At 40.0% G+C, this 22,142-nt stretch overlaps 1 protein-coding gene across 2 annotated transcripts in view; it reads right to left on the reverse strand.

Annotated features, from left to right (window-relative positions):
• Positions 1-22,142, reverse strand: part of LOC126162736 (myotubularin-related protein 9) — a 104,946-nt gene that overhangs the window by 28,065 nt on the left and 54,739 nt on the right. For both annotated transcript variants that reach the window (XM_049919401.1, XM_049919400.1), the window contains exon 7: positions 19,972-20,083. In XM_049919401.1, coding sequence (XP_049775358.1) covers positions 19,972-20,083 — 112 coding nt within the window. The remainder of the gene's footprint in view (positions 1-19,971; positions 20,084-22,142) is intronic.

Below are 22,142 nucleotides of genomic sequence, written 5' to 3' on the forward strand. Positions count from 1 at the left end.
ATGAAGACTTGGTGTGGTCACTATAGTGAGGATACTACAATGTAGCAGAAGTCCACAGGCATAGATAGTAAGCTGTTGTGGAAAGCCCATGTCCACGATCTTGTTCAGAAACTAAATGCTGCTTTATTTACCATTAGAACAGTATCTGAAATAAGTGACAGTTCAACACAAAAAGTAGTTTACTTCACATATTTTCATACGCTTATGTCGTATGGTATTATTTTTTGGGGTAATTCTTATGATTCAAAAAGGGTATTTTTGGCTCAAAAATGGGCTGTTCGAGCGATATGTGGTGTAAGTTCGAGAACCTCTTGTCGACCCCTATTCAATAGTCTGGGAATTCTGACATTGCCCTCACAGTATATATTTTCTTTAATGTCGTTTGTTGTTAGCAATATTAGCCTATTCCCAAGAATTAGAAGCTTTCACTCAGTTAATACTAGGCAAAAATCAAATCTGTATGTGGAATGCACTTCCTTGACTCTTGTGCAGAAAGGTGTGCAGTATTCTGCTGCATCCATTTTCAATAAGCTACCACAAGAACTCAAAAATCTTAGCAGTAGCCCAAAGTCTTTTCAGCCTAAACTGAAGTGTTTCCTCATGGTTCACTCCTCCTATTCTGTCGAGGAGCTCCTGGAAGAGCCAAAAAATTAAGCAAATTCCAGTGTTACATTGTTGATTTTCTTTATTTAAACTTACGACTTGTCGCCTGAATATGTTTTTTATATTTCATTTTATCTGTTTTTACTATCATGCTATAATTTCATTTATTGACTCGTTCCATGACCATGGAGATTTCTCCTTAATTTGGTCCCACAGAACAATAAATAAATAAATAAATAATTTAAAAAAAAAATGAGAACCTAATGCCCAATAGGTGAGGAGTGTTGTTGGGGGGGAACAAGCCCCGCCTCCATCTTGCTGGTCAGCCAGCCTATACTAATGTTCTAACCTATACTGGTGTTTTGTGTTTCTGTGTGGGAGAATTGACACATGGATCCCTGTCCCTTTGGGTGTCCTGAGAGTCACATTCTAATGCCACGGCGGGCCAGGTTTAGTCTCTTCGCTCATTTCAAAATAAGAAAAAGGGAAGAATGAGCTACACACAAAAAGCAAAGCAGAGTACTCAAAGCACTTGGTAATGGCTATCATGCTGTTGCTTGCTGAGGATGGCAATGTTGTAAATGAGGTAGTTAAGGTCCAACTTCTACCAGTATCTTCTGCGACCATAGTGCAAAACACCCCCCCCCCCCCCCCCCACACACCCACACACTTTCCCGCAAATGCGACTCAAACATACAACTGCAGTTTCAGGCAACTGAAACCGACTGGCAGTGTGGTTTCAGTTGCTTGAGACTGCAGATATACGGGTCAGTTGCGTTTGTGTGAGTGTCTGTACATGTGTATCTGTCATCTATTTTTGACAAAGGCCTTACTGGCTGAAAGCTTTATTTGTGACAGTCTTTTTGTTGTGCCTATCTGTGACTCAGCATCTCCACTATATGGTGAGTAGCAACTTTCCTTTTCATAATACTGTTACATTCCATCCTGGATTTTCCATTGTTTGATTTATTATGTAAATTCGCATTTTTGTATTTTGAGTTAAAATTTGCTACTATATTTGAATATATTGCAAATGTGATTTTTTTTCAGGTTCCTACCAGTAACTGAAACTGTGAAGAAGAATGTAGAGAAGGAATAAATCATTTACAACTACTTAAGTTATATAACAGCATCATAGCATATTAATGAAGGAAACAAATTCGAAATAAGAGTCTGCATCCATGGACCACTGTTAATTACTAATTTCATCAAGTTAGTTACTACTAACATAATAGCATTTCCTTCCCTTTCTGTGGATGCACATCTACAATATTCTTCAATAAGAATTAATAAACTTTCTCTCTGGCAAAATTTCTGGTTATGTGATAAGAAACTCTCACCTATTATGCATATTGCACTTTGTCATTTAACTGCAACTTTTGTACAGTTCTTGAATAAAAGGTAATTAGTGGACAACTCATATGACACACCATATGGATTAAAAAGGGATGCTGAAGCTTTAAATGTTGTTGTTGTTGTTGTTGTTGTTGTTGTGGTCTTCAGTCCTGAAACTGGTTTGATGCAGCTCTCCATGCTACTCTATCCGGTGCAAGCTTCTTCGGCTCCCAGTACCTACTGCAATCTACATCCTTCAGAATCTGCTTAGTGTATTCATCTCTTGGTTACCCTCCACGCTGCCCTCCAATACTAAATTGGTGATCCCTTGATGCCTCAGAACATGTCCTACCAACCGATCCCTTCTTCTAGTCAAGTTGGGCCACAAACTTCTCTTCCCCCAATCCTATTCAATACCTCCTCATTAGTTATGTGATCTACCCATCTGATCTTCAGCATTCTTCTGTAGCACCACATTTCAAAAGCTTCTATTCTCTTCTTGTCCAAACTATTTATCGTCCATGTTTCTACACTTCATACAAATACTTTCAGAAACGACTTACTGACACTTAAATCTATACTCAATGTTAACAAATTTCTCTTCTTCAGAAACGCTTTCCTTGCCATAGCCAGTCTACATTTTATATCCTCTCTACTTTTACCATCATCAGTTATTTTGCTCCCCAAATAGCAAAACTCATCTACTACTTTAAGTGTCTCATTTCCTAATCTAATTCCCTCAGCATCACCCGACTTAATTCGACTGCATTCCATTATCCTCGTTTTGCTTTTGTTGATGTTCATCTTATATCCTCCTGTCAAGACACTATCCATTCCGTTCAACTGCTCTTCCAAGTCCTTAGCTGTCTCTGAAAGAATTACAATGTCATCAGCGAACCTCAAAATGGCTCTGAGTGCTATGGGACTTCGACTTCTGAGATCATCAGTCCCCTAGAACTTAGAACTACTTAAACCTAACTAACCTAAGGACGTCACACACATCGATGCCCGAGGTAAGATTCAAACCTGCGACCGTAGCGGTCACGTGGTTCCAGACTGTAGTGCCTAGAACCGCTCGGCCACTTCGGTCGGCGGCGAACCTCAAAGTTTTTATTTTTTCTCCATGGATTTTAATACCTACTACGAATTTTTCTTTTGTTTCCTTCACTGCTTGCTCAACATACAGATTGAATAACATCAGGGAGAGGCTACAACCCTGTCCCACTCCCTTCCCAACCACTGCTTTCCTTTCATGTCCCTCGACTCTTACAACTGCCATCTGGTTTCTGTACAAATTGTAAATAGCCTTTTGCTCCCTGTATTTTGCACCTGTCACTTTCAGAATTTGAAAGAGAGTATTCCAATCAACATTGTCAAAAGCTTTCTCTAATTCTACAAATGCTAGAAACAGCGGTTTGCCTTTCCTTAATCTATTTTCTAAAACAAGTCGTAGGGTCAGTATTGCCTCATGTGTTCCAACATTTCTACGGAATCCAAACTGATCTTCCCCGAGGTCGGTCTCTACGTTTTTCCATTTGTCTGTAAAGAATTCGCATTAGTATTTTGCAGCTGTGACTTATTAAACTGATTGTTCGGTAATTTTCACATGTCAACACCTGCTTTCTTTGGGACTGGAATTATTATATTCTTCTTGAAGTCTGAGGGTATTTCGCCTGTCTCATACATTTTGCTCACCAGATGGAAGAGTTTTGTCAGGACTGGCTCTCCCAAGGCTGTCAGTAGTTCTAATGGAATGTTGTCTACTCCCGAGGCCTTGTTTCGACTCAAGTCTTTCAGTGCTCTGTCAAACTCTTCACGCAGTATCATATCTCCCATTTCATCTTCATCTACATCCTCTTCCATTTACATAATATTGTCCTCAAGTACATCTCCCTTGTATGGACCCTCTATATACTCCTTCCACCTTTCTGCTTTCCCTTCTTTGCTTAGAACTGGGTTTCCATCTGAGCTCTTGATATTCATGCAAGTGGTTCTCTTTTCTCCAAAGGTCTCTTTAATTTTCCTGTAGGCAGTATCTATCTTACCCCTAGTGAGATAAGCCTCTACATCCTTACATTTGTCCTCTAGCCATCTCTGCTTAGCCATTTTGCACTTCCTGTCAATCTCATTTTTGAGATGTTTGTATTCCTTTTTGCCTGCTTCATTTACTGCATTTTTATATTTTCTCCTTTCATCAATTAAATTCAATATTTCTTCTGTTACCCAAAGATTTCTACTAGCCCTCGTCTTTTTACCTACTTGATCCTCTGCTGCCTTCACTACTTCATCCCTCAAAGCTATCCATTCTTCTACTACTGTATTTCTTTCCCCCATTCCTGTAAATTGTTCCCTTATGCTCTCCCTGAAACTCTGTACATCCTCTGGTTTAGTCAGTTTATCCAGGTCCCATCTCCTTAAATTCCCACCTTTTTGCAGTTTCTTCAGTTTTAATCTACAGTTCATAACCAATAGATTGTAGTCAGAATCCACATCTGCCCCTGGAAATGTCTTACAATTTAAAACCTCGTTCCTAAATCTCTGTCTTACCATTATATAATATATCTGAAACCTGTCAGTATATCCAGGCTTCTTCCACGTATACAACCTTCTTTTATGATTCTTGAACCAAGTGTTAGCTATGATTAAGTTGTGCTCTGTGCAAAATTCTACCAGGCAGCTTCCTCTTTCATTTCTTACCCCCAATCCATATTCAACTGCTATGTTTCCTTCCCTCCCTTTTCCTATTCTCGAATTCCAGTCACCCATGACTATTAAATTTTCGTCTCCCTTCACTACCTGAATAATTTCTTTTATCTCATCACACATTTCATCAATTTATTCATCATCTGCAGAGCCAGTTGGCATATAAACTTGTACTACTGTAGTAGGTGTGGGCTTCATGTCTATCTTGGCCACAATAATGTGTTCACTATGCTGTTTGTAGTGGCTTACCAGTACTACTATTTTTTTATTCATTATTAAACCTACTCCTGCATTATCACTATTTGATTTTGTATTTATAGCCCTGTATTCACCTGACCAAAAGTCCTGTTTCGCCTGCCACCAAACTTCACTAATTCCCACTATATCTAACTTTAACCTATCCATTTTCCTTTTTAAACTTTCTAATCTACCTGCCCGATTAAGGGATCTGACATTCCACGCTCTGATCCGTAGAACGCCAGTTTTCTTCCTCCTGATAATGACGTCCTCTTGAGTAGTTCTCGCCCGGAGATCTGAATGGGGGACTATTTTACCTCCGGAATATTTTACCCAAGAGGATACCATCCTCATTTAATCATACAGTACAGCTGCATGCCCTCGGGAAAATTTACGGCTGCAGTTTCCCCTCGCTTTCGGCCGTTCGCAGTACCAGCACAGCAAGGCCGTTTTGGTTGGTGTTACAAGGCCAGATGAGTCAATCATCCAGACTGTTGCCCCTGCAACTACTGAAAAGGCTGCTGCCCCTCTTCATGAAGCTATGTAAAATGATTCCATTTGCTATAACACCCCTCCTAACGTAAATACAACTTTTTCTTCTTTTTCTCTGCTCCCTCTTCCTTATGTAATATAGATACTATGTAAATATGAAATGTCCAAATTCTTATCCAAATTGTATCATTCAGTGTAGAGTTTGCAGGTTTCTGATAACAATCATGGTGAGACATTGTCTTTAACAAAATACTCAAAATTAAAAATTCACTAAAGCCACATGTAAATCAACAATTCACTAGAACTATACATACATGCAATTATGGTCTTGCAAATAGTTGTTTGTTTTATGATTGACATAGCCCTCACTCTCATCTTTCTATGCAGGATCTTATCTTTTCCGAAAACAGTGTAATTAAAAATTTAACTTTATTCAAAGGAGTTGTCTTCCAAAATGGTTGAATTTTAAAATGTAATCCTTTCAAAAATTCAGTCACTGTCATATTATCATGTCGTAACCACAATCAAGACCAAATCTGAAAACAGACTCATCAATGAAATACCAAGTGGTTATAATTAAAGTGCAGCTACTCACAGAGGTCAAGTGTCAGCTACATGCATCATATGGCATCATATGGCACTGTTAGTGTGGAATGGATTTATATATACTGGGAAAAAAAGGTTCTAATTTTGGCTACCAGGTGCAAATCTGGCACTGTATACCAACATCTCCAGTGATTATAGTGAACAAACTTTGTAAGCGATGGTTAATAATAAAATCAACATTTCTCACTAGGTTGACATTTTCTGCCCACATCCCGTTCTATTTGGAAACATTTCTACAGTGGAACTTCGATTTTACATTCTCCGGCTCTACGCTTTTTGCGATTCTACACCATAAATTCATAGCCCATGTGAATATCCCACAAGATCAAGGCTAAAAATTCCCCATTTTTACATTTCTTCCTAGTAAGGTTAATCTCAATTATAAGTTCTTACTCGCTTAACTTTGTCCCATTTTCTTCCTACTGACATTTGATGTGACTGACAAAGTTATATGTGCCACAAAATACAGTGGTTCCCACCACGCTTGGTGGCAGAGTTAAGGGAATATTTTAGGCCATTGTGGAGAGGGGAAATGTGAGAGAGGAAAGGCTGACGTAACCCAGGATTGGTGTTGCCAACACAACTTTCAACATTTAGATTCACCACAAAATTATGATACAACTACTGATAGGTTGCAGCGGTAATGGAAAAACAAGACAATTGACACAAAGTGTTCCGGATCAAGCCAACACATGATAAAGGGACCCAGCCACCACCTTTTCTTGTGACACTTATAATTCAGTCTCATCTCTTTGCACGTATTTCCAATGTACTGTATTCAGCAACGAAATCAGTCGTCAATCTTTTAAATTCAAATATTGAGCGTCGAAGAATATTCTCAGTCATAATCGAGGAAGTGTCGCCCATTTCTGCCTAGTAAACTCTTATTGGCTGGTGACTTGTTAAATCACCCAATAGCCAGTGCAGTCACCACACCACACTAAAACACGTAAAAATGAGCTCGCTTACTGAATGTGTGGAGAGGAGTAATGGCCCTTTTGCGACGGAGTGCAAGTAGGGGTGAAAGCATTTTGTGAAGTGCTGAAAATATACGTTTCACTCAGATGATGTGCTATGACAGAGATGCCACACAGAAATAGAACAAAAGATTTGTGATAACACATTTTAAAGACTTTCATGTTAAAATCTGACATGATCCAGCTGCAACAACAAACGCATATAGTACTCATGTATATACTTTGCACTGCACACAACACAAACTGTAGATTGTAAAGACTGGGAGCAGTGACAGAGGGCATGAGGCGAAACTGTAGCACCTGAGTTTTCTTTCAAGTTTAAATTTTACAGAGTTTATAGAAATTCACTGAGCCAACTTCTAATAAGCTTGTAATGTCAACTGGGGAATTAAACTCATTTTTTCACACCTCTGTTTCTCTCATCAAGACCAAAATAACACTTTAACGGTCATGAGCACATGAAGTGCAGCTCATAAGAAAAGCATTAAACAATAGCAACAACAGTAACAAAGTATGCCATTAAGCAGATGTCCATATTTATGCTTATGGTTTAACTACTTAGCTGCTGTGATGTTTTTGGTTTAATTCAACATATTCAGTTTTTGCTTTTTTCTGGGTGAGCACAAAAGATGATCTCTCAAATACGCATGTTTTGAAAGTATAATTTGTAGTCATAGCATGTCAGAAAACAGCTTGATTACCTTGTCCTCAGATAACCAATTACAATTTCTTGATGAGTTTTTACTTGCTGTTACACATCTGTGATTTTTCAAGAATTGATGAAATTCATTGCCACAAATTACTGCATAAATATTGTAGTGTACATTTTCTTTTCTTTACTTAGACAGATTTTATACACAGTATTGGAGAGGATTGCGATTTTTTATCATATATGCCAATTACATGTATTTTTCCTTATATTTTTGGTGTTTTTAACATTTTCCTAAGTTTTGCATTTTTTAGTTCAGAACCACACGAAAACATAAATAGGGGTTTCACCGTATGTATCTCTCTTGCATTCACAGCTCAAGATTAGCACCTGATAGCCAAAACGGGAATTAATTTTTTTTCCCGCATAAATCGGCTCTGCATTAACGCATTAGAATATCTACCGAGTTTCACTGCCACATGATACTTTTGGCCCACACTGGACCTCTGTGAGTGACTGCACTTTAACCACCCTGCAGTACACTTAGCACAGAAAGCACATTTATTACAAACACCAACAGGCATCTGGAATGCAAAGACTTCCTGGATGTAGAGTGCAGCTGTATATACAAACACTGAATATTCCAGAATGCTTATATTTATACAAACATATAATTGTCCAGAATGTACTAACATATGATATATGATAAACACTAAACAACAAATAATTGCTGGTTGTAGGGTTTGAACAGGGGATCCACAGTATGCCAGGCAGTGACACTAACTCCTACACTACACTACATGCACCACAGCTCACGACACTGTTCCCTCTTCTCGACAAATTGTGACCCATTGTTACAAAAGTTCTCACTGGAGCTGACTACAGCACCTTGGATTTGGATCTCATCAGTGGTCCTCTATATGGTGGCACTGGCAGATCTCCGTGTTGTTAAATCCTCTTCACTATGATGAGCATTGATAGTAGCCACTCCCCTTAAAGCTTCGCGATTGCTGAACGAGTCTTTAGTTTTCTTGAACCTTTCATCATCCATCTGCACCTCTGGACTGTATTAGGACTTCATATAGAGGATGTGGACAATGTGTCTGCATTTTTGCCCTCTTTATGAAGAGTCATAATCCTCAACTTTATATGTGATGTCTGGCAAGTGATGAAGGATATGATACAACCCAAAGTAGCACTTTAGTAACTATTATAATAGACCTACTTCCCACACAGGGATAAAAATCCTTACCAGGTCTCTGGGGCTGCATCTTGTTGGCTGGTGCTTTGTATTAAAGTGCCCTTGGTCTTTCTACTGGGTGTTCACAGGGCCCATACACAAACCAGTTGCATGCTGTTTCAATCCTGATGATGTGTTTCATACAGTCATCGTGAGTATCATCCTATTGGACTGGGAACAGTGTACCTACTGTCATTTCAGTCTCTTGACCATAGAGCAGAAAGATTGGTGTGAAGCTTGTAGTGTCTTACATTGCAGTGTTGTACGTGACTGTCATAATGAATATTATAGTGTCCAAATTGCTCTGTTTGGAATCAGTATACGTGAAGAGCATATCTGCCAATTACTTATTAAAGTATCCTGTGATGCCATTCATCTATGGATGGTAGGCAGTTGTCATCCTGTGGGTGATGTCACAACATGAAATTATCTCTGGTACTAGTCTTGACTGGAAATCTTTTCCATGACCAGAGGTCACACGGGGTACTTCACGTTTCAAAATGATGTCTTCTATAAGGAAATTTACAATTTCTGGAGATTCAGCAGTCAGCACACCTGTAATATCAGCATAGAGGGTGTGATAGTCAGTGCTGACTATTATATATTGATTTATGTTTGTTGACTTCTGGAACTTTCCCCATGAGGTCAATTCCAATCCTTTGAAATAATGCTGCTGCATGCAGGATTGGTATCAAATGCTCTGGAGACTCTGCTGCACTTGATTCCATCTCTGATATTCGTTACAGTGGCTCACAAAGTGTGTAATGGACTGGTAAAGACCTGACCAGTGATACCTCCATCTGATTCTGTCAAGAGGTTTCACAAATCCCTGATGATCAATGTTGGAGCACCATGGAAATATGTCAGAATTTCTGGCTGCTGGTGAGGTGGCACGGCAAGCAATCATCTCTGCTCCATCAGATCACAGCTCCTCTTATACAACATTTCAGTCCTTAATTGGAAATCTCCTTTGGTCCATTCCTCCTCCTCAAAGCTGCTATGGTTTTCAGCAGTGCTGGATTTGCTCTCTTTTCAGCAGCAATTTCTGATTACAGAGATTTCATCCAAACTGCTGCGTTCTGCTAGAGGATTCCTCCTTGACTTTGTGTCTATTTTTGTGTACCTTTGTGATGTTGTACTCCTGAAATCTCACTGCCCATCGTGCCAGTTGACCTTATTACTTATTAAAGTATCCTGTGATGCCATTCATCTATGGATGGTAGGCAGTTGTCATCCTGTGGGTGATGTCACAACATGAAATTATCTCTGGTACTAGTCTTGACTGGAAATCTTTTCCATGACCAGAGGTCACACGGGGTACTTCACGTTTCAAAATGATGTCTTCTATAAGGAAATTTACAATTTCTGGAGATTCAGCAGTCAGCACACCTGTAATATCAGCATAGAGGGTGTGATAGTCAGTGCTGACTATTATATATTGATTTATGTTTGTTGACTTCTGGAACTTTCCCCATGAGGTCAATTCCAATCCTTTGAAATAATGCTGCTGCATGCAGGATTGGTATCAAATGCTCTGGAGACTCTGCTGCACTTGATTCCATCTCTGATATTCGTTACAGTGGCTCACAAAGTGTGTAATGGACTGGTAAAGACCTGACCAGTGATACCTCCATCTGATTCTGTCAAGAGGTTTCACAAATCCCTGATGATCAATGTTGGAGCACCATGGAAATATGTCAGAATTTCTGGCTGCTGGTGAGGTGGCACGGCAAGCAATCATCTCTGCTCCATCAGATCACAGCTCCTCTTATACAACATTTCAGTCCTTAATTGGAAATCTCCTTTGGTCCATTCCTCCTCCTCAAAGCTGCTATGGTTTTCAGCAGTGCTGGATTTGCTCTCTTTTCAGCAGCAATTTCTGATTACAGAGATTTCATCCAAACTGCTGCGTTCTGCTAGAGGATTCCTCCTTGACTTTGTGTCTATTTTTGTGTACCTTTGTGATGTTGTACTCCTGAAATCTCACTGCCCATCGTGCCAGTTGACCTGATGGATCCTTCAGGCTCATCAGCAGGCTAGTCACCCAGCATAGAGCATGGTGATCCATTACAACAGTGAATTGTTTCCTAAATAAATAAAGCTGGAACTTGCTGAGGAACCAAACACCTGCAGGGCACTCTTTCTTGGTTGTACAGCATGTGTTCTCTGACTTGGAGAACACTCTAGAATCATAAGCTATCACCTACACAGCACATTCCTGAATTTGTACTAGAACTGCCCCATCCCAAAACTGCTAGTGTTGGTGTGAAGTTCTGTCTTGGCATTCTCGTCATAAAATGCTGTAACTGGAGATGATGTTAGCGAAGGACATGGAAAGATGTTTCTTGAGACTCATTACAGGAAAATTTGGCATCACTCTGATGTAATTCTTGCAAGAGATGTTCCTCGCTACAGAAGTCCTTTACGAATCACTAATAGCATGAGCATATTCCAAGAAAACTTCTCACATCCCAAATATGCTAAAAAGTCAGAGAAACTGTACCTGCTTATTTTCTCTGGATCGGGATGGACTCTGTCTTCATTCATGCCCCATGATTTTTATTTCTTGGATGATGCAGAGGCACTTTGTCATTCAGATAGCACAGACACATTGTCCATTTAAGGTGCCAAAGCAGACTGTCCATCATACATTCAAAGGTGGCTGGAGCATTGCATAGTCCCATCATCATAATTACTGAGGGTGTTTTAATTCCATCTTTGCAAATACAAGAAAATGCATTTTGTGTGTAGTTGCAAAGGTGGAACTACAATACCCTCAATAATAGTAAAGCAGCTAAGAATAATACAGTAACAGAAATGAACTAGAAAAGGCATAAGATTGAATTTGTAGATGCTATCAGGAGTTATGAAGGCAGTCTTTTCCCAATCAGCCTGGCCAACCTCTACTTGCCAATAGCCTGTCTTCATCTTCATAGTTGAGAAATACTTTGCTCCCAGTCCAGGGTGTCATCAATGTACAGCAATATATAGATATCTTTCATTGTGATTTTCTTGAGTTGCTGGTAGTTGGCACAGAAATGTCGTGTACCATCCTCGTCCTTCACAAAGACCACAGGAGAGGACCAAGGACTCTGAAAGTTCAATATCATCATCTTCCAGCATCTTCTACACTTCCTCTGGATTACCTGTCATTCAGCTGGGGCGGCACACTTAATGAGTGCTTGCTAACTGACAGATGATCCCCAGCATTGATGTAACGTATTACCGTGGGCTGACTGGTCGGTCTTTTCTCCACTTCACAGCCGTAAGCATCTGAAAACAGATGCAGAATGGCTACCACTCGCCGACATTGTCCCTCGGTCAAGCCAGGAGTTTGGTAGTAGCTTCCTTCAGTGCACTGTCTGTATTGGCAGTAAAAAATGATTCTTTGTTGATGACACTAATCTGCCAGTCTTGGACTGGTTTGGCTGTGCCTATGCACATACCATTAGAGATGAATTTTGGCTGGTGAAAATTAGTGATCCAAAAATCTTCTTGACCACTTACAATGCTTATGCTCAGTTGATGACTGGCACTCTTCTTCTTGACGATGGTGAGATAACAATGTCTTTAACAGCAAACAGCTGCCCAGAGCTGTCGTTGTAATGTGTGCTTGTTAGAATAGCTTCTTCAATCCGAACCCCTGATCTTCCACAGTCTAAGTGCTTTTGATGCCTGCAAGAAGTTCCAGATGAGAATAACATTGTGACTACACTCTGTTAAAATAACAAATGCAAAGGTCTGTGTTCTGTCAGTGATAGTTATTGTTGCAATACATGTTCCTGTCGGCTGTACCCGTTTCCCATTGGCGGAGACCTTCAGCACAACTGCATTCATAACACAGAACACAAATCTTCTTTAGCTGGTGATAAGTAGCACTCAACATTACAGAACCAGAAGTTGCTGAGTCAACTAGTGCTCCGAGAGTCATCTCGGTAGCTCTTGTCTATGGAGGACAACTTCGCAAGCTTTTGGACGAATACTTCTTCAGAACTACAGTGTGCGCATGTGCACGGACACTCGACAGTTCTAAGGAAGGTTTCATCCAAAAGCTAGAGCAAAGTTCTCTTTAATTTTTATGTGCCTGTTGACAACTCAGCATCTAAACTACTATTCAATTATTCCTTAGATCATTTATGTTCCACAACAGACTCTGGAGTAAAACAGAACCTATAGTAAAATAAGACATGTGACAGAGGATGCTTCAGTTGCCATTTAAGTATTGTATTGTTTGACTGAAAAGTTGGCGGGGACTCAATACTGTTCTGTTACAGTCTACAAAATTTGTAATGGGAAATAATTTACACACACACACACACACACACACACACACACACACACACACACACACACACACACACACACACACACACAAGCTATCATTGTCATGACTGACTACATTACACTGGGGTGAGAGTTTGTACTGGGTTATGTGTGTGTGTGTGTGTGGGGGGGGGGGGGGGGGGGGGGACGGAGGTGCAGGAGTATTCAGGAACAGTGGCTGAAAGCTGGAAGTGAGAGATAAGTGCATGGGATACGAATATGGCCCTTTGAGTTCCTTCTGGCCACAGGCATGAAGATTTGTGCGCAGCCCACAATGATGTGGAACAGTGTATTGGGAAGGGCAGATAGAAGAGGGGAAGACTGGGACAGGAAGAATCTTGGCTGTCACTGTTGGCACCATCTCTCTATACACCAACATCTCCTGTGCCCATGGCCTTGCCGCACTCGAATACTACCTCTCCCAGTGTCCTTCCGAGTCCAAAGCACTATCTTATTCCTTATACACCTAACTAACTACATACTTCGCCTCTGAGGGGGAGATATTCAAAGAAATCTATAATATGCTCAAGGGCAGCCTCCTCTGAGAAAACCTTCCTAGCCATCCAAAATCTCAAACTCCTTGTCTGGTTCATGTTCATTGATGATATCTTCATAATCTGAACCCAAAGCCAAGACAGTCTATACACATTCCTTCACATTCTCAACACATTCCCTCCTATCCACTTCACCTGGTCTACCTCAGCACAGCTTATCACCTTTCTAGATATTGATCTCTACTTTTCTGATGGCTTCAACCCGACACCTGTACATATGAAGCCCACTATCAACAATGCCTAAACTTTGATATTTTCCATCCCTTACACACCAAAAAGTCATTAGTAACTGCCTCATAAAAAAAAATGGCTCTGAGCACTATGGGACTTAACATCTTCGGTCATCAGTCCCCTAGAACTTAGAACTACTTAAACCTAACTAACCTAAGGACAGCACACAACACCCAGTCATCACGAGGCAGAGAAAATCCCTGACCCCGCCGAGAATCGAACCCGGGAACCCGACCGCCTCATCATCCGATAGCATCCTGGACTAGAATAATTGAACCATCTCCTTCACCCGGAACTGAGTAGCATCCTACTCAAAAAATCTGCTAAAGTGGCATTCTGCTGCCCAACCAATCTACACAATATACTAGTCCATCCTTATGCCACACCTGTTACAACCCATTCCACATGGGACTTCGTAAGTGATAGAATCCAGTACATTGTCCTCAACATGGTATTGTCAGAAGTGCCTCAGGGAAGTGTGGTAGGACCGTTCTTATTTTCCATATCCATAAGTGATCTGAAGGATAAGGTGAGCAGCAATCTGCAAGTCCTGATGACACTGTAGTGTGTGGAAAAATATCATCTTTGAGTGAGTGTAGAAGGATACAAGATGACTTAGAATTTCTATCTGGTGTGACGAATGGCTGTTTGCTCTAAATGTTTGTGCTGAAGTGCTTGGTGTTCCCACCAGGTCGGATTAAAGGAAAATGTTAAAGAAATTCAGAGACATGCTGCTGGATTTGTTACTGGCAGTTCAGTCAACACACTGTAACACTACAACACAGTACTTTATATTTTTTACATTTTTTATTTTCAAATTTGGGGAGTAATTTCAGATTACAAATGTATATATTCTGTTCTTTTTCTGTCAGTTCTAATTACATGGAATACTGTAATGCAAATTTATTATCAATCATTTAAAAACAACACTGTAAAGAAATGTAGTAAACACACTGGCATAGTCAGGATTTTTGCAGTGTATAACAACAATCTCTAGATAAAAATACTACACTAAACTCCATGGAAACAGGCCATGAAGGCCCAATGATACCGATCAGCCGCCATGTCATCCTCGGCCCACAGCCATCAGTGGATGTGGATATGGAGGGGCATGTAGTCAGCACACTGCTCTCCCGGCTGTTTTGTCAGTTTACGAGACCGGAGCTGCTACTTCTAAATCAAGTAGCTTCTCAGTTTACCTCACAAGGGCTGAGTGCGCCCCACTTGCCAACAACGCTCAACAGACAGGATGGTCACCCATCCATGTGCTAGCCCAGACTGCCAGCACTCAACTTCAGTGATCTGACAGGAGCTGGTGTTACCAATGCAGCAAGGCTGTTGGCACAACAATCTCTAACCAAAGGCAATCTCAGCATGGTACTAATATCATTGATACATGAAAGCACACACACGAGGCATTGCAAGTTGACAGTGAGAGGCACCAGGCATGATTAATTGCAAAAGTGTGTGTGCAACTCAGTATGGGAACTTCATGGTGGTAAAATGTTATGCAAGGCATTGAGAAGAATACAGCAGTTATTTGCAGAGAGTTTCAAAAGTATTAATAGAAGAAGAGTACTGTGTAGTCAGATGTCTTTAATCCTGCTCATAAATGGAAGAAAGGGCCTGCTGTCTACAACTACTGTCATCAAATCATCATACCACACCTACAGCAACTTCACTTCAAACTAAGACTGTGCCATTTCACAAATCTAGAAATCAATGTATTAGAATCAGCAACTGGACATTATAGATATTGAGATATTGTGTTAACTTCAAATTTTTTCAGTGTTAATAATTATCCCAATTAATGACTACCAGTACTAGGGTCTTGCTCTATTCATTAAAGTAACTGAATGTAACTTAAATGAAAAATCCTCAAACTTTAATTTTATGTAGGAACCAGATAGTAAACAAATTTTGTTAGCTCAGTGAAAAGTGAAATTTTACAGTTCACTGGTAGTGTTGATTAACGTTTCAAAATTAAGTACTTCCATTACCTTTTTTGAGAATGAGACTTATTAATTATTTAGTCTGTTGGGTAAAACTGTAGTACACAAATTATTTCAATATTATTTATTTAATTGATTTGTAAAATTTGTTAAAAATGCTAATTCAGTTACAACTTGTGCACTATTGGTCCAAACCGCAGAGTATTCTTGAAAACTAATTTTATCAACACACTTTTTAATAGCATTACAAATATTGAAACCTGTTGTTCTGAGCAACGGAATTAAAATGAATAAATCTTCGGGTACTGTAGACAAACAAGTGAACAATAGGTTGTGGCATAGCTGTAACAGCACTGCAGGTAGGATTTTCATCAGGCTGGATTCCATTAGGAATCATCATGGTCAGTGACTATGAAATGATTATAATCAGGGATGAACACAGCACACAATCACGTATCAATACAGATTGACATGCAACTGATTATAAGCACTGCAGATGTCGAGATGGAGGGGGAGGCACTTGCTGGCAGGGAATGAATGCAAGCCATGCTTTGCCAGGCCTAACGTAATCAACAGTTTTTCACTCTCTCTCTTTGAGAGTGGAATAGGAAAGGATATGGTTAGTAGTGAAACATGGTTCCCTCTGCCATAAGACTTGCAGACTGTGTATGCAGATACCCTTGTGGAACATCCAAGTGCAATGCCTGTCTGACACATCCACCCAGTACATCTTCCTCCGTTCCTGTAGCAGCCTTATCCCATCCCATCAGACGCAGGGCTACCCGTGAAGACAGTTGTGTTATACACCAGCTTCGCTGTACTCTCTGCACAGCATTTTATGTGGACAGGACCACCACCTAGGGGTCCACCCAAATGAATGGCCACCACCTAACTGTGGCTAAGAGCAGAGCTGAGCATCGATTTCAATGGTTGCTTCACAACCCATGTCAACTGGACCCTTCTGCACAACCCATTATGTAGATGGCAGCTGTCCCTGCAAGACAGCCTCCTGGCCTCTTCCCCCACCCACCCTACAAATGCCCCTAACTTCACTCATCCTGTACACACACCCTCTTTTCCTAACCCACTACTCCTGCACACCACATCACTCTATGCCCAGAGCCAGAAGGAGCTCAACAGTGCCACATTCCTACCTGCTGTCTCTCTCTCCCAGCTGTCAGCCACACTTCCCAACACTCCTGCATCCCCTTCCATTGCCCTGCTGCAATTGCCCAAGTCCATCAGAATGCACAATGGACACAAATTGATGCAGGTGATCAGACAGGACACTTATGTACGTGTCATCTGTCAGAGTCGTATCTATATGTATCCAGGGTCCCATACCACTCCAACTGCACATGCCCCACACCATTACAGAGCCTCCACCAGCTTGAACAGTCCCCTGCTGACATGCAAGGTCCATGGATTCATGAGGTTGTTTCCATACCCATACACGTGCATCTGCTTAATACAATTTGAAACAAAACTCATCAGACCAGGCGACAGGTTTCCAGTCATCAACAGTCCAATGTTGGTGTTGATGGGCCCAAACAAGGTGTAAAGCTTTGTGTCTTGCAGTCATCAAGGGTAAATGAGTGGGGTTTGGCTCCAAAAGCCCATATTGATGATGTTTCATTGAATGGTTTGCAGGCTAATAGTTGTTGATGGCTCAGCACTGACATCTGCAGCAATTTGCGGAAAGGTTGCACTTCCGTCATGTTGAATGTTTCTCTTGTCATTGTTGGTCCGTTTCTTGCACGATCTTTTTCCGGCTGCAGCGATGTCGGAGATTTGATATTTTACCGGATTCCTGATATTCACAGTACACTCATGAAATGTTTGTTCAGGAAAATGCCCACTTCATCACTACCTCGGTGATGCTGTGTCCCATTGCTCTTGTGCCGACTATAACACCATGTTCAAACTCATTTCAGTCTTGATAACCTGCTACAGTAGCAGCAGTAACTGATCTAACAAATGTGCCAAACACTTGTTGTCTTATATAAGCGTTGCCGATGGCAACGCTTATTCTCCCTGTTTACATCTCTCTCTATTTGAATACGAATGCCTATACCAGTTTCTTTGGTGCTTCAGTGTATAATGAAATGCTGTCTGTAAGAAGCTGCATATATATTCAATCAGATCTTGATAAGATTTCAAAATGGTGCAAAGAATGGCAACTTGCTTTAAATGTACATAAGTGAAAATGGAGCATTTCACGAAACAGATTGGTCCACACATACAAATACCTGGGTGTAACACTTTGTACGGACATGGGCATTCTACTAAGGAGATTGCTTATAAATCACTCGTGTGACCCATCCTAGAATATTGCTCAAGTGTGTGTATCTAGTACCGAATAAGACTGATGGTGGATGTTGAATGGGTACAAAGAAGAGCATTATGAATGGTCATAGTTTCGTTTGACGTATGAGAGAGTGACATGAAGTTGCTGAAAGGAATGAACTGGTACCTGCTTGAAGACAGATACAAACTATTCCATGAAAATCCATTTCAAAATTATCTAGAACCAAATTTAAGTGACAAATCTAGGAATCTTCCACACACACACACACACACACACACACACACACACACACACTCTCTCTCTCTCTCTCTCTCTCTCACTCTCTCTCTCCCTCTCTCTCTCTTGCGTTTGCTTGTGTGTGTGTGTGTGTGTGTGCATTTGTCGTCTAATTTTGATGAAGGCTGTAGTGGCCGAAATCTACTTTGTGACTGTCTTTTTGTTGTGCCTATCTGTGACTCAGCATCTCTGCTATATGATGAGTAGCAACTTTCCTCTTCACAATATTGTTACATTCCATCCTGGATTTTCCATTGTCTGAAATCTAGGAATCTGTTACAACTCCTTGAGTGCATGGATGACATACGTGCCTTGATTTGCTTTGGTAAGCTCCTTGACTATCTGTGGATGTGGAACATTTCACATATTATATTGGAATATGCTCATATTTTTATTGATGTACATCTAGAAAACATGCTTACTTTTAACTTCATTATGTTATTAATTATAAACAGTTTTCTTTCTTCTGAACTAATTACTAATGAATGGGACATCAGGAGGAATTAAAACACTGGAGACAAAAAAACAAAGTAAAACTGAAACAATGGAAAATGTCTCAATATTCTCAGTCTAGATAGTGTATCAGGAAGTAAAAACAATATGTTAGTGACAGACAGGTAGTATAATGCAATAGTGGTTGACAATGATATGCATGTTGGTTACATATCAGTCAATAGGTGTCGTAACACTTATTAATTATTCACACTTCAAAGATGTGCTTGGAAACATTTGATGTTGTTGTTGTTGTCTTCAGTCCTGAGACTGGTTTGATGCAAACATTAACGGATGCAAAATGAATGGTAGTTAAATTCAGTAGTTTTACTTAAGAAGTTAAAAGCATAATTTTTACTGAAAAGTCCACCCCTGTTAGCTGAGTGGTCAGTGTGGCGGAATGCCACGCCAACGAGCCCAGGTTCGATTCCCGGCTGAGGCAGAAGATTTTCTCTGTTCGAGGACTGGGTGTTCTGTTGTAATCATCATCAGTTCATCCCCATCTCCGAAGCACAAGTCACCCAATGTGGCGTCGAATGCAATAAGTTCTTGCCCTCGGCGACCGAACTTCCCGGAATGGGGGACTCCCGACCCAGAATGTGGTACACTCATTTCCATTTTTTTAAAATGAAAAGTTCTAGTAGTCACACCCTCAAAATCATTTCCTACGCAGAAAAGGGATAGACAAATACATCCAAATTATATTAATTAAGCATATACACATCTGCAGCTCACAAAATTTCTACATCCATTCCAGTACTAGAGTTCCATGCTGGATTAAAAAAAAAATAAAATAAAATAAAAATAAATAAATAAATAAAAATCTTGCAAATGTTTTGCATGCAGTTTGACTAACATGCTTTTGATTCCAAAGCCATGAAGCGCTCTTTTTCCAGCTTCAGTTTTTCACGCATCTTTCCTTTTGATCACTGTGGTGAAAGAAATGCAGTTTTTAAGTTACACCGAAAATTCTATGGCATAAAAAATTAATACCTTCAACAAGTTTTGTAAGACTATCAAGAAGAACATGGTGTCGATCAATTGGTTTATTAACTCTACGCCATTGCGGGTAGTATATTTCAACCTCGAATCCTCCACCTCGAGACTGTGAACAAAAATTATTAGCATTACTATATTTTGCATGTAAGACATACAACTCTTTTTTTAATTTCTATTTTCAAAACTGAAATAAATTACCAGATATATTTAACACAGTAATTTAAATACAATCAGGTAAATTCAAAAGATACTTCTCTATGAAAACTATTATTATTTTGTGTAAGTAGAATTTTGAAAAACATACTTGGAAAGAAGGTGAGTCACATATCCTTGAGACTTTATGACAAGCATTCTGGTACAAGAATGTGGTACACACAGTTTTGATACAGAAATCAGTGGTTCATTTACCTATGATTATTGCTGTATAGTGTTAAATGGGTCAAGAAATTATATACAGTTATATGTCTTGAATTAAATACTTATTACCAGTTTTAAGGCATCTGTAACTGTAGTTTTAATAGATTCAAACTGTCAGTTTTTCATCTTTACAGTTATTGATTTAATGGTCACAAAGTAATGTGTTCGCCACTAACAGAATAGTGGTTTTTTATTTTAAAAGTCAAAGAAATTGTAACAGCTACATTTAACAGGAAATAATGTGCCAGCTTACAAACATTATACTTGTGTGTGTGTGTGTGTGTGTGTGTGTGTGTGTGTGTGTGTGTGTGTGTGTGTGTGTGTGTTGACAAGATTTAGTAGATACAATTCAGTACTTCTCATAGAAACTACAATTCACTACTTTGGAAACAAGAACACTTCTTCATTGATTTTGAGGCGTAGGTTTTCCCACAGCTTCCCTACATATTTGAGAATGAGCCACATTTTTAAGTAGACCAATTCCCACAATATGTAGGATGAGAGAAACCAACAATCACTTATCCTGTAAAAATTCGTTCTCATTTTTGAATTCTGATAATTTGTGATAGTGAAATGAAGTGATGGAGTCTTGATGTTCATAAGGTAGTGTGCATTATGTTGTTCTACTCTTGGATTCCTTTGATTTTCAGATATATAGACAATATACTGAGTGACTGTCTTAACAGTTCTCAGGTGCTTTTTCTCTTGTGTTTCTGCAGATATTTGCTGTTCTGATTTTGTAATGTGTAGATGGAGTCAGTCCAAACAAGTACTGTTCATCATGTGTATCATACAACATTTAGTTTCAATAGAAAGAATTGCTTTGTTTCCCATTACAGATAAAATATTTTTGAAACTGAAATTTCACATGCCCATTTAATACATGGATTTTTTACTGCCATACAACAACACTACTCAGTTACTGCTGGAATACTCAGTATTCTTCATGTTTTCCTGCCCGTTTCATATATATTAAACAAAATATGCACTACAATGAGTTGGGACCCCTCTATCAACTGGACACATAAATGACTTATTTTGAGACACATTTTGTTTATAATGAGAAAGAAACTTATGTTTACTGTATATATATTTGAACAACAAAGAACTGCAAGAGCAGAATGGTACACACATCAAAAAGAGTTTTGCATGACCCTGGTTTCCACAACTCCTGAAGATAGACGTTGACTGTGGATATAGTATCACAGACACAGCCCCTTTGACTGTTCAGAGATTTCACTAAACCTGCCCAAAGATGCAAACAACCATGAACGAGCAGCACCTATTAGACAGATGGGGTCCAACTGCTGATCAGTTCCAGTCATTCCACCAGGAAGGAGGTACACGGTTCATATTGTCTGTAGTTCAACCACGTCTAGATGGTCAATACCACTGTATGATCACATCTGCATTGTTACTTTGTGCCAGGAAGGGCTCTCAACAAGAGAAGGAGATACAGAGAGACAGGAACTGTCGATGACATGCCTCGCTCAGGTGCCCAAGGGCTACTACTGCAGTGGATGGCTGCTACCTACGGATTATGGCTTAGAGGAACCCTGCTGACAGCAATGCCACCTTGTTGAATAATGCTTTTCGTGCAGCCAAAGGACGTCGTGTTATGACTCAAACTGTGTGCAATAGGCTGCATGATGCGCAACTTCGCTCCCGACGTCCATGGCGAGGTCCATCTTTGCAACCACGACACCATGCAGCGCGGTACAGATGGGCCCAACAACATGCTGAATGGA

Source organism: Schistocerca cancellata, chromosome 2 (genome assembly GCF_023864275.1).
Source record: "Schistocerca cancellata isolate TAMUIC-IGC-003103 chromosome 2, iqSchCanc2.1, whole genome shotgun sequence".
Taxonomy (NCBI): domain Eukaryota; kingdom Metazoa; phylum Arthropoda; class Insecta; order Orthoptera; family Acrididae; genus Schistocerca; species Schistocerca cancellata.